We start from the raw sequence: 16109 nt of genomic DNA, 5'->3' as shown, positions 1-16109 counted from the left end.
GCTTCCAGCTTCCGACTGATTTCGGAGATGGAGGCTGAAGAGGAGGAGGTGCAGGAGCTGTAGAATGTGGGGCAACCCTGATTGACCCAGGGCTCGCAATCCTCAGCGTCGGGAGGACACGTTCTGTCCCAAGGTTTGACTGGGTGCCGGCTTCCAATGTATTAACCCAGTGTGCCGTCAGCGAGATGTACCGTCTCTGCCCACAAGCACTTGTCCATGTGTGCGTGGTTAGGTGGACTTTCCCAGTAAATGCGTTGTTGATGGCACGGCTAATGTTGTGGGACATGTGCTTGTGTAATGTGGGGATGACACACTGGGAGAGGCGGCTGGGGACCAAGTACCGAGGGATGGCCACCGCCATCAGGTTGCAAAAAGCTTCCGTTTCCATGAGGCTAAAAGGCAACATTTCGAGTGCAAGCATTCGTGAATTGTGTGAATTTAGGAGTGCGGCCTGTGGGGCGTTGGCTGCGTATTTGCGCTTGTGTTCCAAGGACTGGTGTAGGGAAAATTGAACACTGCGCTGGGACAAGGACGTGGTTGCTGATGGTGCTAGTTGAGAGTGTGCAACGACAGGTGCGGGTCAGGAGGCATCTTTGCATGCGCCATGGACAGGGGATTGGCGTGCACGCACAACAGCGGAAGAAGCAGTGGAGTCACCTGCAGACACTGTTTCTGGACCCTGGCTTTCGGCCCACCTAGTCGGGTGCTTTGCAGCCATGTGCCTGATCATGCTGGTGGTGGTCAGGCTGCTAGTTTTGCTGCCCCAACTGATGCTTGCCTGGCAGATGGTGCAAATGGCCTTTTTGGGATTATTTTCAGAGTTTTTAAAAAAGAACCAAACAGTTGTACTGGCAACTTCCGTCATGTTGGTGTTCCAGGGAACCCTTTCCCGCCTTGTGTCTGCGGTCACCACACTGCTTCTTCCTGCCTGTTGTGGTGATACGCCTCCCTCCCTGTGTGCTGCTGTCCTCGCTCTTCATGTCCCCCTGCCAGGTTGGGTCAGTTACTATATCGTCCACCACCTCGTCTTCCACTTTCGCACCCTGGTCCTCCTCCTGACTTTCTGACAATTGTGTCTCATCATCATCCACCTCTTGCGACAGTAATTGCACTTTCCCACCGTTGCCTTCGTGTGACCATGGCTGTTCAAATATTTGGGCATCGCTACATGCGTTCTCCTCTTGCCCCGCTTGAAGCTGGCCGGGCAAGAGGCCCGAATCTATAAATGTTAAAGTGAACAGCTCTTTGGAGTGTCCAAGTGTGGGATCAGTTGTCTCCGGGCACTCGGCATGGTGGGAGAAAGGAGGATCAGGGTGAGGAATATGCGGTCCAGACTCATGGCTACTGAGACTTGACTGTGTGGAAGACAGGGTGGTGGCGGTGGCAAAGTGACTGCTAGCATTATCTGTTATCCAACCAACAACTTTTTGACACTGCTCTGTGCTCTGTGTTCAATAGTGGTGTTCTACGGTCCCCTAGTAATTGGGGCAGGAAGGTTGAGCGACAAGATGTGGGTGTTTGTTGTGGCACAATTTCAGCTTGCCCTCGGCCTCTGCATGCACCATCACCATCACGTTCACTTCCCCATCCCTTGCCACGCGCCTTGTCCATTTTAAATGGAGGATAATATTTTCCACATTCCCTACAAATGGCTGAATTTGTACCGCAGTTATATGTGATACGTCTGATGGACAACGGTTTTAAATAGTGGGCCTGTAGTTTACTATTCTTCACAGAGATCTCGTGTGAATAGCTTCACTGACATAATGCAATAAACTGTAAATGGAGGCCAGAAATGTCTGAATTTGGACCGCAGTTATATGTGATACATCTGACGGACAACCACGGTTTTAAATAGCGGCCCTGTAGTTTACTATTCTTCACAGCGACCTCGTGTGAATAGCTTCACTGACACAATGCTACAAACTGTAAATGGAGGCCAATATTTTCCACGTTCACTACAAATTTCTGGATTTTTATCGCTGTAATATAAAAAAGATCTGGCTGTATTCTGCAGTGCTATACTCTGGATTGCTTTTTAAGCAAATAATCAGGATTAAGATAAAAAAAAAATAGCCATGGCCCCTGATTACCCCAGCTATGTCTACAAATATCTGTAACAGCAGCAGACAGAAGTGCAATGGACCCTCTTGTGCTGTACACACTGTCTGCCACAAACCCTGCCTGCCTACCTAACTCCTGCTATCAACACTGAATATATACAGCTGGATTAGTCCTCAGAAGGACTGTTAGTTCATATAGATATGTTGTGGAATACCTTTACTAACTATAAAAAAGAAAATCTGTCCCTAACTCAGCAGCAGGTCTCCCTACTCTGCCTGTTTCCGGGGTAGGCTATGACAAGCCTAGCGCCACTGGGTCTTAAATAGACATGATGACGCTATGCATCCAGCCAGTCACTGTAATGCCACAACCAACATGGCTACAGCATTACAGTGTGTGGCAAGCAATCCCTGCATGTTCATTGGCTCTCTAAAGAGTGCCAAACATGCACGGAGGGGACCCAAGCTCCCACCCAAGCAAGCAGGAAATACTCGCCGAGCTTGTCGAGCACGGTAATGCTCAGGCGAGTACTTAGTAGTGGCGAGCACGTTCGCTCATCACTAGTCACTTACACCTGTAGATAAATTTCCAGAGGGGTATAATTTCCAAAACAGGATCACTTGAGGTGGCAATTCTGCTTTTCTGGCACGTAGGAGCTCTTTATATGGAGTCCACAAACTATTCTACTATAATTTGTTCTCCGAGAGTCAAATAGCGCTTACTCCCTCCCGAGTTTTGGTGTAATTTTTACCCATTTCCCAGTGTAAAAATGTAAAATCTGGGGTTAAAATTATTTTTTTGTAGTAAAAATTTAATTATTTTTTCTTCACTGCTCAGCGGTATAAAATTCTGTGACACAGCCATGGTGTTAATATGATCACTGGTCCCTTAGATGAATTCACTGAGAGGTTTAGTTTGTAAAATGGGGTCAATTATAGGGAGTTCTGCTGTTCTGGCACCCTCAAACCATTTCAGCAGAATATGAACTCCAATATGGCACTCCTTCCCTTCTGAGTTTTCCACTGTGCCTCAAAAGTAGTTTTCGACCACATATCAGGTATTGACCTCCTCAGGAGAAATTGCGTAACAAATTGTACCATTAATTGTCCTATTATCCCTTTTGAAAATTGAAAACTTGGGGCCAAAACTACCTTTTTTTTGGAAACAAAGGTAATATTCCAATGACTCAGCCCAATCTTATTCAATTCTGTGACTCGCTTGAGGATTAAAAATGTTCACTACACCACTACACCCATAGATGAATTCCTCAAGAAGTGTAGGTTCCAAAAAAGGGTCACTTGTGGGGATTTCTGCTGTTTTGGCATGTCAGGGGCTTTTCAAATATGACATGGCATCTGCAATATATTCCAGCCAAATTTGAGCTCTAGAATTAAACTGGCGCTGTTTCTCTCCCGAGTTATGCCGTGTTCCCAAACAGTAGTTTTCCACCACATATGTGGTATCCGTGTACTCAGAAGAAATTGCTCAAAAATTGTATGGTGAAATTTCTCCTGTTACTCTTATGAAAATTTTGGACATTTTTGTTGAAAAATTAGAAATTTCTGAAACTTTTAATTTCCTAACATAATTTTTTTTTCATAATTGATGATGATGTGAAGTAGACATGTGGTAAATTTTATTTATTAACTATTTTGTGTGATATAACTCTCGGGTTTAATGGCATAAAAATTCAAACTTTGAAAATTGCAAAATGTTAACATTTTTTTTGTAAAATTTTCAATAATTTTAGAAATAAATGCAGATCATATCGACCAAAATTTACCACTAGCATGGTAGAATGTGACATGAAAAAACAGTCTCAGAATCACTGGGACATGTTGAAGCGTTCCAGAGTTATAACCTCATTAAGTGACACTGGTCAGAATTGAAAAAATTGGCCTAGTCAGGAATATGAAAACAGGCTGGGGTGTAAAGGGGATAATAAAAGGTCTCCTTTGCTGCTGCCAAATGCCTGAGATCTAAATTTAAGACACCTCAGCTCTGCATTACTTTAAAAAGTTTTCTTTAAATGTATAATATTTCTTCAAGAAACTCACCTGGCAGAAAATATGGGCCACTGCAATAATTTAGAGTATCCAAACCACATACTCAGGGGCATACGTGAAAATCATGGGGCCCCATAGCAGAAGTTCTAATTGGGCCCCCGCACCCAACAAAAAAAAAAAAATTGATATTTGGCGGTGTCACAGAAGAGCATACCTCACAACTTTGCAGCCTTTAGGCTGTGTGCCCACGATGCGTTTTTAAAGCGTTTCCGCAGCGGCAAAAACGCTGCAGAAACGCTTAAAAAACGCATGGTAGAAGGCCTGCTGTGCACATGCTGCGGAAATTTCCGCTGCGGATTATCATTGCGGGAAAAAAAGCAGCACTACCAATTATTTTGCGGAAGCGCTGCGTTTTTGCCGCCATTGACTTGCATTAGATCGCATGGATTACGCATCACTGTATATGTAGATGCGCATTCCATGCGTTCTAATGTGCGGATGGTACCCAGGTCTAGAGGAGAGGAGACTCTCCTCCGGACCTGGGTACCATAGAAAACTGTAAGAAAAAAGAATAAAATAAAAAATCAATATATACTTACCTTCTGGCGGCCCCCGCTGCACTTGTCCTTTCATGCCGGCAGTTCGCGATGGATTGAAGGACCTGCGCTGACGTCATAGTCATGTGACGGGTCACGCGACGCTGACGTCGGCAGGTCCTTCAGTGTACCGCTGCCGGAAAGGGAGAACGGAGGAAAGCAAGACAGCGCGGGCCATCAGAGGGTAAGTATATATTTATTTTTTACCATTCCTTCGGTCAAACTCTATAAATCCATGCCGTTTGCATGGATTTATATAGTGTGACCAAGTTGACAAGCACTTTCCAAGTGATGCTAAAATCGCTTGGAAAGCACTTGTCAATCCGCATGCAGAAATGCAAGTGAAGAACGCTTCACTTCCGCTTGTCCCTGGCAGGAAAACGCATGTACAATCCCCATGTACAATCCGCATGCTTTTTTTTTTTTTTTTTAATTTCTGTTAATGTTGATGATTATGGATTACAGCCAATGAAAACACAAAAGTCATTGTCTCAGTAAATTAGAATAATTTACAAAAAACCCATGCAAAGGCTTCCTAAGCATTTAAAAGGTCCCTTAGTCTGTTTCAGTAGGCTCCACAATCATGGGGAATACTGCTGACTTGACAGATATCTAGAAGGCAGTCATTGGCACACTCCACAATGTCCCAGAGTTTCAATTTTCATTTGGAAATCAAGGTCCCAGAGTCTGGAGGAAGAGGCACACAATCCAAGCTGCTTGAGGTCTAGTGTGAAGTTTCCACAATCAGTGATGGTTTGAGGACCCATGTCACCTGCTGGTGTAGGTCCACTGTGTTTTATCAAGACCAAAGTCAGTGCAGCCGTCTACCAGGAAATTTTAGAGCACTTCATGCTTCCCTCTGCTGACAAGCTTTTTGGAGATGGAAATTTCATTCTCCAGCAGGACTTGGCACCTGTCCACACTGCTAAAAGTACCAATACTTGGTTTAAAAACAACAGTATCACCGTGCTTGATTGGCCAGCAAACTCGTCTGACCTTAACCTCATAGAGAATCTATGGGGTATTGTCAAGAGGAAGATGAGACACCAGACCCAACAATGCAGACGAGCTGAAGGCTGCCATCAAAGCAACCTGGGCTTCCATAACACCTCAGCAGTGCCACAGGCTGATCGCCTCCATGCCACGCCACATTGATGCAGTAATTGATGCAAAAGGATCCCCGAACAATTATTGAGTGCATTTACTGAACATACATTTCAGTAGGCCAACATTTTGGATTTTAAAAACATTTTTCAAGCTGGTGTTATAAAGTATTTTAATTTACTGAGATAATGACTTTTGTGGTTTCATTGGCTGTAAGCCATAATCATCAACATTAACAGAAATAAACACTTGAAATAGATCACTCTGTTTGTAATGACGCTATATAATATACGAGTTTCACTTTTTGTATTGAAGAACTGAAATAAATTAACTTTTTGATGATATTCTAATTTAGTGAGATGCACCTGTAGTTTACTGCTCTCCATATTTCTCCATATAGTATAATGCACCCTCCATAGTCCATGATATGGTATAATTCACCCCCATAGTCCTCCATATAGTATAATGCATCCTCCATACAGTACAATGCGCTCCCCATAGTCCTCCATACAGTATAATGAACTCCCCAAAGTCCTCCATACAGTATAATGCACCCCCAGAGTTTTTTATATAGTATAATGCACTCCCCATAGTCTTCTATATAGTAACATGCACCCACATAGTCCTCCATACAGTATAAACCACTCCCCATAGTCCATACAATATAATGCACTCCCCATAATCCATACAGTATAATTTACTCCCCATAATCTATATAGTCCTCCATACAGAATAATGCATCCTCCATACAAAATAATGCATCCCCCATAGTTCTCCATATAGTATAATGCGCTTCCCATAGTCCCTACACACTCCCCTGTGATGACCTCAGGTGGGCAGGTCTCCGCCCTTCATGGTTTTATTAAAATCTCTAATTTCTGCGATAACTTCTCGCTGGTTGATCTCAGAAGTTCTCAAGTGACACCATATTTTTCATTGCGAATTTACCTTTCTGCAGAGACCAGACATGACATAAAAGCCATTGGTTAACTATGCCCTCTAGTGTTACAGCCCACTCGTAGGGCTCTCAGATAAGGAAAAATATCACACACCACACAAAATAATAAATAACATTTACTGTATTTATACTTTAGGTCAGCAGCATTTTTCCAACATCCCGTTTTAATTTTTTTCAACGTTCTTTTCTTTTTTTTAGGATGATAGAAGGATGACAAGTTTAGCAAAAAGTTTTTTATATGTTTACATTAAATTTACAAAAGCTAGTTTTTGGGTAACAAATCACTTTTGAAATCATTATTCTTAGTGGCAGGACAGGGCCTGCGCTTCCCAGAACTTCTGGTTACAATGTTTCCTCCGTCACCAATGCCAGGGGGCTTGTTTTGTGCGGGATGCGTAGAAGTTTTTATTGGTATCATTTTCGCTTACATAATATTTTTTGGTGTTTTTTTATTCCAATATTTGGGAGGCAGAATGAACAAACAGTTGAACACTAGATTGTGAGCCTTCGCAGGCTGGGTCCTCTCTCCGCCTGTACCAGTCAGTGACTTCTATTGTCTAAGATTATTGTACTTCTTTTTATTATGTATACCCCTTTTCACATGTAAAGCGACATGGAATAAATGGAGCTATAATAATAAATAATAATAACACCACGCTCTACTGGTTCATGCTATGAGGTCTTCTTTTAGACTGTGAAATGTCATTGTCTTAGTGAATAATTCAATTTTGCTATATAACTTCCCATTTCTATGGACATTTTGAGTAGAAATGTTCAAAAATATAAATTTCAAGGATATTTTATTAAAAAATAATAATTGGTTTTATTCTTCACAGATGACGGTACCAAGAGATCTTCAATTTTTATATCAGATGACCTTGAGATCACACAGGATACAATTGAAGTGAATATCATTACTCCAGATATACCATCGTCCCTTCACCGCAAAAAACTATTATCTGATCCTTCGAAACAGGTCCTATATTCTGATTCATTACAGACTACGAAGAAAAATACAAGTCAGAAAAGAGGCATTACAAAACAAACTACTCTGAGAGCAAAGAAGCCAATTACACATTCAGAATATGGAAATAGTTGTCCCCTGGAAGCATCCTTTGTTAACTATCAAAAAATTCACACAGAGGAGAAGAGATTTTCTTGTTCCAAATGTGGGAGACATTTTAACCAGAAATCAGCTCTTGTTAGGCATGAGAGAATGCATACTGGAGGGGAGAAGCCATATTCATGTTCAGAATGTGGAAAATGCTTTGGACAGAAATCACATCTTGTTAGACATCACAGAACTCACACAGGGGAGAAGCCATATTCATGTTCAGAATGTGGGAAATGTTTTAAACATAAATGTAGTCTTGTTGGACACCAGAGAACTCACACAGGGGACAAGCCATATTCATGTTCAGAATGTGGAAAATGTTTTGCACTAAAAAAACGCCTTGATATACACCAGAGAACTCACACAGGGGAGAAGCCTTTTTCATGTTCAGAATGTGGAAAATGTTTTGCATGGACTTCACAACTTGTTATACACCAGAGAACTCACACAGGGGAGAAGCTGTTTTCATGTGCACAATGTGGAAAATGTTTTAGAGATAGAACTAATCTTGTTAGACACCAGAGAAGTCACACAGGGGAGAAGCCATATTCATGTTCTGAATGTGGAAAATGTTTTGTAAATAAATCATCGCTTGTTAGACACCGGAGAACTCACACAGGGGAGAAGCCTTTATCATGTTCAGAATGTGGTAAATGTTTTGCATGGACTTCACAACTTGTTTTACACCAGAGAACTCACACAGGGGAAAAGCCTTTTTCATGTTCAGAATGTGGAAAATGTTTTGCATGGAGATCATACCTGGTTATACACCAGAGAACTCATACAGGAGAGAAGCCATATTTATGTTCAGAATGTGGGAAATGTTGGGCAGATAAATCAAGTCTTGATAAGCACCAGAGAATTATTCACAAAAGGGAGACCCAATATTGATGTTCAGAATGTGGATTATGTTTTGTAAAGAAATCAGTTCTTGTTAAGCACCAGAGAATTCACACAGGGGAGAAGCAATCTTCATATTAAAAATGTGAGAAATGATTTGAACAATAATGCTATTTTGTTACACATCTAAAATCCCACAAGGTGAGAGAAGCCAATATCATACTTGGAATGTGAAAAATGAATTACTATAAAACATTTTATTAAACATCAAAAATAATGCACATAGGGAGAAACTATATATTTTATTTACAAATTGTGTAAAAACCATATAACAGACAGTCGTATAATTAAACGAGAAAGGGAAATTACTTTAGAACTTACCGTATTTTTTGGACTATTAGACGCACTTTTAGTCTGGAGGCAGATTCCCGTGACAGAGAAGAATGCAAAGACAGCGTCGTTCCCGATCACTGAGAGAACTGCTCTCTCCTCCTGCCTCACACTGATCTATGTGATCGCTGCAGAGCAGGAGAGGAAGATACCGGGACCTGCACAGAAGCTGTTCATTCTGAGTGAGCAGCTGAAGAACCTTCCACCTGACTAGCTCCATGACCTTTCACATGACCTGGAAGAAACTGCAAAATGGGGTAATGTATACACACTATATGTGTATGCAAATGTGTATATGTAGTAGAGCTGTGCGTGAACATAAATGTGTATATTTAGTAGAGCTCTATGTATGTAAATGTGCATATGTAGTAGAGCTGTGTATGTGTATAAATGTGTGTTTGTTGTAGAGCTGCAGCATGATGGCTTGGTGGTTAGCACTGCAGCCTTGCAGCACTGGGGTCATGGGTTCAAAAAAAATAAAAAAGCTTTGTGCATGTACATGTGCAGATGTAGCAAAGCTGTGTGTGTACGTAAATGTGCATATGTAGCAGTGCTGTGTGTATGTAAATGTGCAGGGTGTCCAGCAGTGTTGTGTGTGTATATATGTTCGCTGCAGAGTGCTCATTACTGTCCGTGCTGTGATGCTATATGTAAATATAACATTAACAATATATTTATTACTTCCCAGTGTATTACAATTAGTGATATTCACTCCTCAACTTTACACCAAGAAAATGTTTTTCCTATTTTCTATTGTCTGAACCTGGGGTGCGTCTTATGGTAAAGTGCGTCTTATAGTCAGAAAAATACAGAATTAGACTTGTATAATTAGAATTAAAAATATCTGCAGTTACTAATATCTTTCATGTAATAAGCAAATAAAAAGCAATATTCTATGTGGACTGAATGTTTCACATTGTTATACAGTACTGGCTCGGCGCACATTTACATTACTGTTCAAAATAATAGCAGTGTGTTCAAAAACATGAGTTAAGCTCAAAACCTTTATTCTAGTTTTTATTTCCATGCATTGGGAACATTGCACACTGTTTTCTAATTCAAAACAGAAATGTATATAATTTTTAACTACTTTACAGAAAATAACAAAAAATTAACATTGAGATGTTCTAAAAAATGGCAGTGTCTGCATTTGTCTTTACAAACTCACAATATGTACTTTTTTTTTTTGAGGATTTAGCTTTCCTGTGAATCACTAACCTAATATTTAGTTGTATACCCACAATTTTTAGAACAGCTTCACATCTATGTTCCATAGAGTCAAGCAACTTCTGGTACCTGTCAACTGTTATTTCAGCCCGACAAGTGTTCTATTGGATTAAGGTCCAGGGATTGGGCTGGTCACTCCATAACCTCAATTTTGTTGGAATGGAACCAAGATTTTGCTCGTTTACTGGTGTGTTTAGAGTCATTGTCTTGTTGAAACACCCATTTCAAGGGCATATCCTCTTCAGCATAAGGCAACATGACCTCTTCAAGTATTCTAATATATGCAAACTGGTCCATGATCCCTGGTATGCCGTAAATAAGTCTGGCACTATAGTAAGAGATCATGCCCATATCATAATGCTTGCACCACCATGCTTCACCATCTTCAGAGTGTACTGTGGCTTAAATGCAGAGTTTGGGGGCGTGGGGAGCAGTGAATATTCATTTTCTTTAGCAGCAGGGACTGTGTAGGCTGCAGTGGGCGGCTGCTGCCTCCTGTGCCCCGCTCCTCCACCGCTACCGCTCCCCCCACCCCCCATATATATATATATATACACCCGCCCAACATTCGGACTATAAGACACACCCCCCATTTTCCCCCAAAATTTTGGAGGAAAAAAGTGCGTCTTATAGTCCGAAAAATACGGTAATTTTTTTTTTAGGAAATTAAAAGTGTTAAAATTGACCAGCGATTTCTCATTTTTACAAAACCATTTTTTTTAGGGACCACATCACATTTGAAGTGACTTTGAGCGGTCTATATCACAGAAAGTCACGGATGTGATAGACAGTCGCTCTGCTGTTGGCTGCAGAAGATCTCTTCGTTTGGCATTGCAGACCCCTTCTTAAATCTGTCTCACTCTAGGACCCAGCGGCTACCTCCCTCCTGGTCTAATTGACACCCTGACCTGGGTATTTAAATACTTTCAGTTTGCCACAGGGAGGCGCCGGGGATATTCCCATGTTCCCTTGTGAAGGCTTGGAGCTATTGCAGTCTGCTTACTTCCTCTCTGGTGTTTGGAGGACGTTTGGTGTAATCTCCCTGAAGTCGGCTCAAGCTAAGTTCCTTTCCCCTGTGTTTGTCTCATTTGTTGTTAGTGGGACAATTCTGAGAACAGACACTGCACTCCTGTTTTTTTTTCGGTGCACAAGTAGGACCCCAATCCGTAAATAGTAGAAGAAAAACTTGGCACTCGTATTCTTCGTGCAAAACAAATGAATTCTTAATTGTTCAAAGAAATTCCAGAAGTAATAAGACGTTTCGGTCAATCAGAACTTCATCAGTCTATCCGGCAAAAACAGTATATGCAGAAATGAACAAAAAGTCATATATACAAATATATACAGACAAATATATACAACAAAAAAGTCATCCTGTGTAGTTGACATAAGAGGAAAACCCCGTTTTGAGCAGGTCCAACCAGGAAGAGGTCATCATCAGCTAATCCCATCAGATTGGGAATGTTGATGGAGGAGGAAGAAAATCAAGGAAAGAATAGAAGAAAAGAGTAGACAAAGTAGGAGGAAAAGGGGGGGAGGGAAAGAGGAGGGTGGGGGAATAAGATAAATAGGAAAGAAGGGGAATTTAAAACCAAAATGAATTTTTAATTGTTCAAAGAAATTCCAGAAATAATAAGACATTTCAGTTAATCAGACCTTCATCAGTCTATCCGGCAAAAACAGTATATACAGAAATAAACAAAAAGTCATATATACAGACAAATACATACAACAAAAAAGTCGTCCTGTGTAGTTTACATAAGAGGAAAACCCCGTGGTGACAAAGTCCGACCAGGAAGAGGTCATCTTTAGCGAATCCCATCAGATTGGGAATGTTGATGGAGGAGGAAAATCAAGGAAAGAATAGAAGAAAAAAATAGACAAAGTAGGGAAAAAAAGGGGGGTGAGGGAAAGAGGAGGGGGGAAAATATGACAAAAAGAGGAAGGAAAAAAAGGGGAAGAGGGAGAAAGGGGAAAAAAGACAAAGGAAAGAAGGGAAAAGAATGGGAAAGGGCAAAAAAGGGACAAGGGGAAAAAAGAGAAAAGGGGGGGAAGTGGAGGAGGGGGGAAATAAGACAAAAAAGGAAGGAAAAAAAGGCAAAAGAGGGGAAAAAAAGAATAAACAAGGGAAAGGGGGGGGGGGACCGGGGGAGAAAAAAGGACAGAAGAAGAGAACAGAGAGAAGAGGGAAGTATACCTGTGAAGTTGGATACATAGCCATGAATAAGGAATATACTATGGTGTATAGAGATGCCAGGGACCGTCAAGCATGGGAACAAAAAATGCCAAGGTACAGAGCATGAGGACAAGAGATCCAAAGCCCGGATACATACCATCTGGAGGTGGTTGTACTGCCTGCTGCAGTGCTAGGGAGAGGTCTGCAGCATCCACAGCACAGACATGTGGTGCTGCAGACTGGTTGAATGCTGGTTTAAAAAGACCAGGCGAGTGAGGGGTGTGTGTGGTCCTTCCTCATTTTGTCTTATTTTTCCCCCCTTCTCTTTACCTCTGCCCCCTTTTTTCCCTACTTTGTCTATTCTTTTCTTCTATTCTTTCCTTGATTCTCCTCCTCCATCAACATTCCCAACCTGATGGGATTAGCTGAAGATGACCTTTTCCTGGTTGGACTTTGTCACCATGGGGTTTTCCTTTTATGTCAACTGCACAGGATGACTTTTTTGTTGTATATATGACTTTTTGTTTATTCCTGTATATACTGTTTTTGTATTTGCCGGATAGACTGATGAAGGTCTGATTATTTCTGGAATTTCTTTGAACAATTAAAAATTCATTTGTTTTGCACGAAGAATACGAGTGCCAAGTTTTTCTTTTACTAGTTGTTAGTGGGGACTGATCAGTGCTCATCCCTCCTTCCCTACCAAGGATCAAGCTCTAGGGAGATTCAGAGCTTAGGTTTCCTGTTTGGCGATTGGTGAGAAACCAATATAGAGACGGTAGGGGAGACAGGATGATATTAGATCAGTCTAGGAGATCTCCACTCCCCCTTTCCCTAGTGTCTGGGCTCCCTTCCCCTCTTCCCTTCGTGTTGCACTTTGTCTTTCCTACACTGTGCGTGACACAGAAAATACCCAAAAGTGACACCAGTCTAAGAACTGAACCCGTCAAAATGCTCAAAAACACATTGAAGAAGTTTATCCTTCAGGTGCTTCACAGGATTTAATGGAATGTGGAAGGAAAAAATAAACATTTCACTTTTTTTTCACAAAAAATATACTTTAGACCCAATTTGTTTTTACTTTCACAAGGATAACAGGAAAAACTGGACCCCAAAATTTGTTGTGCAATTTCTTTTCTGTCTTTCTTTGTTGTGCATTTTCATAAGGGTAACTGGAGAAATTGCACCATACAATTGTTGTGCAATTTTTCCTGAGTAAACTGATACCCCGTATTTGGTCAAAAACTACTTTTGAGGCACAGTGCAAAGCTCAGAAGGAAAGAAGTGCCATATTGGAGTTCAGATTTTGCTGAACTGGTTTGAGGGTGCCATGTCACATTGGTAGAGCCCCAGAGGTGCCAGAACAGCAGAACCCCCATAAGTGACCCCATTTTACAAACTACATCTCTCAATGAATTCATATAGTGGTGTGGTGACCATATTGACACCACAGGTGTGTCACATAATTTTATACCATTGGGCAATGAAGAAAAAAAAATTACATTTTTATCACCAAAATTTTGTTTTAGCCCCAGATTACACATTTTCACACTGAGAAAGGGGTAAAATTTGCACCAAAATTTGTCCCTCAATTTCCGATGAATGTAGAAATATACCATATGTGGCTATACAGTACTGCCTAGCCATATGGCAAGACTCGGGAGGTATGGAGCGCTACTTGCCTCCTGGAGCGCAGATTTTCCTAGAATTGTTTGCGGACTCCATATACAGAGCCCCTAAGTGCTAGAAGAGCAGAATCCCCCCTCAAGTTATCCTATTTTGAAAATTATACCCCTTCGGGAATGTATCTACAGGTGTAGTGACTGTTTTGACTCCATGGGTTTTTCCAGAAACAAGCAGTAGTGGATGATGCTTAGTGAAAATTGCAAACTACCATTGTAGTGACCAGTACATTGTAGTGACCAGCTCATGCTTCTGGAGACACGCACCCGTAAATTAGGCGGGCTCTTGTCGCTACAGAAATGCCAAACATGTGGACGCTAAATGTGGTTTAGGCACTGGTGCTTAGAGGGGAAGGGGGCATTTGGATTTGGGAGTGCAGACTTTGTTGAATTTCATTTGGGGGCAAGGAGCAATAGTGCTTTTCCAGAGCCTTTGGACAACAAATAACGTGGAAGCCCCCTATATTTCCATTGACAGATGACGGACTTGAGTGGGGGCTTTTTTTGTGGATTGAGTTGAAGCTTTTATTGAGAGCAGATTACATAACATTTTGGATCTCATTTATCTGGCGCTCTGTGCTAAGCACTTACTTTGTGGTTTCCATCTAAATATCCGAGTGACGTGACCGATGAAACCCGAATGGATCCATTCACTATAATGAGGCAGCAGAGTTACTCTGGACTCCGTCTGGCATTGTCCTTCTTTTCAGAAGTTCACAAAACTGTGACGGACCACACTTTTATGCACAGAAAAAAGTCAGCTCACCCAGTCGGAGACCGCACGCAAGGATCAGTGGTGCCACGTAGAGGTAAATCAATTAGGAGAAATATCCAGCACAGGAGTATCCGATAAAAAAACTTTTATTAATCCATATAAAATCCAAGAGGTCAGAAGCATAGAAAAATCACAACCATGACAAGCAGGAGGGGTTCATTTCAGCAGCAAATGCGTTTCGGATAGTAATCCTTATCATTGCAATTAATTTGCATTTTATTTTTAAATAAGTATTTAAAAATCATACAATCTGATTTTCTATTTTTTATTTTTAGATTTTTTTCTCTCACAGTTGAAGTGTGCCTACGATAAAAATTACAGACCTCTTCATTCATTGTCGGTGGGAAAACTTGCAAAATCGCCAGTGTATCAAATACTTATTTTCCCCATTGTATCTAGTCATTTATCTACTCCATATCTATCTATATCTCTATCTACCCCATATTTATCTATCTACCAAATATCTAGCTATATCTTTGCACACCTAATAACATACCAAAGAGAGACAAAAATGCATATAGGAAAAATGCGTACAAAATCGCAAGTGAGCTGAGGTGCGGGCGTCACATGGAAATTCAGCTGTATGAAAGCCTGAACAAACACTGATCGTGGGAACGTACACTAAAAGGAGTAATAAATTGACAACACTGTTCTCAGCAGCACCCTTGGAGTCAGAGATGCGTCCAAGTGTCCTCCCCATGCTGTTGCTATTCCATTTGAGTGCTGTTTCCATTCATTACAGCGATTTTCCTGCCCCCCATCCCGCTTCTTCTGTAAAAATGCTCGACTTTCCCATTGACTTCTATTATACTCGGTACTCGAGTCAAGCCCATCCGAGCATCTGACCTGCTCGATTATAGTACCGAGCACTCGATCATCACTATCTACTAGTGATGAGCGAGCGTGCTACTCACTTGCCCGAGCATCTCACTGCTCGACATGCTCGGCTGGAGCTCAGGTCCCCACCCTGCATGTTTGGCGCTCTTTAGAGAAGAAACACGGCCGGTATTTAAACCTTGGGCATCCGTCAGACTTATCCCACATTACTGCGGTACAAATCCAGCCATTTGTAGGGACCGTGCAAAATATTATCCTCCATTTAAAATGGGCCAGGCGAATGGCAAGGGACGGGGAAGTGGACTTGATGGTGCATGCAGAGGCCGAGGCCGTGGGCAAG

At 41.5% G+C, this 16109-nt stretch overlaps 1 protein-coding gene across 1 annotated transcript in view; it reads left to right on the top strand.

The window, feature by feature from the left end:
- The window catches only part of LOC141271768 (uncharacterized), a 47996-nt gene extending 38082 nt beyond the window's left edge, over nucleotides 1-9914 (top strand). The window contains exon 7 of the mRNA XM_073681893.1: nucleotides 7565-9914. Coding sequence (XP_073537994.1) covers nucleotides 7565-8733 — 1169 coding nt within the window. The 3' untranslated portion in view covers nucleotides 8734-9914. The remainder of the gene's footprint in view (nucleotides 1-7564) is intronic.
- Nucleotides 9915-16109: the final 6195 nt, after the last annotated feature.

Source organism: Phyllobates terribilis, unplaced genomic scaffold (assembly GCF_046119375.1).
Source record: "Phyllobates terribilis strain yellow unplaced genomic scaffold, ASM4611937v1 Scaffold_5__5_contigs__length_657084704, whole genome shotgun sequence".
NCBI lineage: Eukaryota > Metazoa > Chordata > Amphibia > Anura > Dendrobatidae > Phyllobates > Phyllobates terribilis.
Note: the sequence above shows the minus strand (reverse complement) of the source record. Positions and strands in the feature narration are given on the sequence as shown.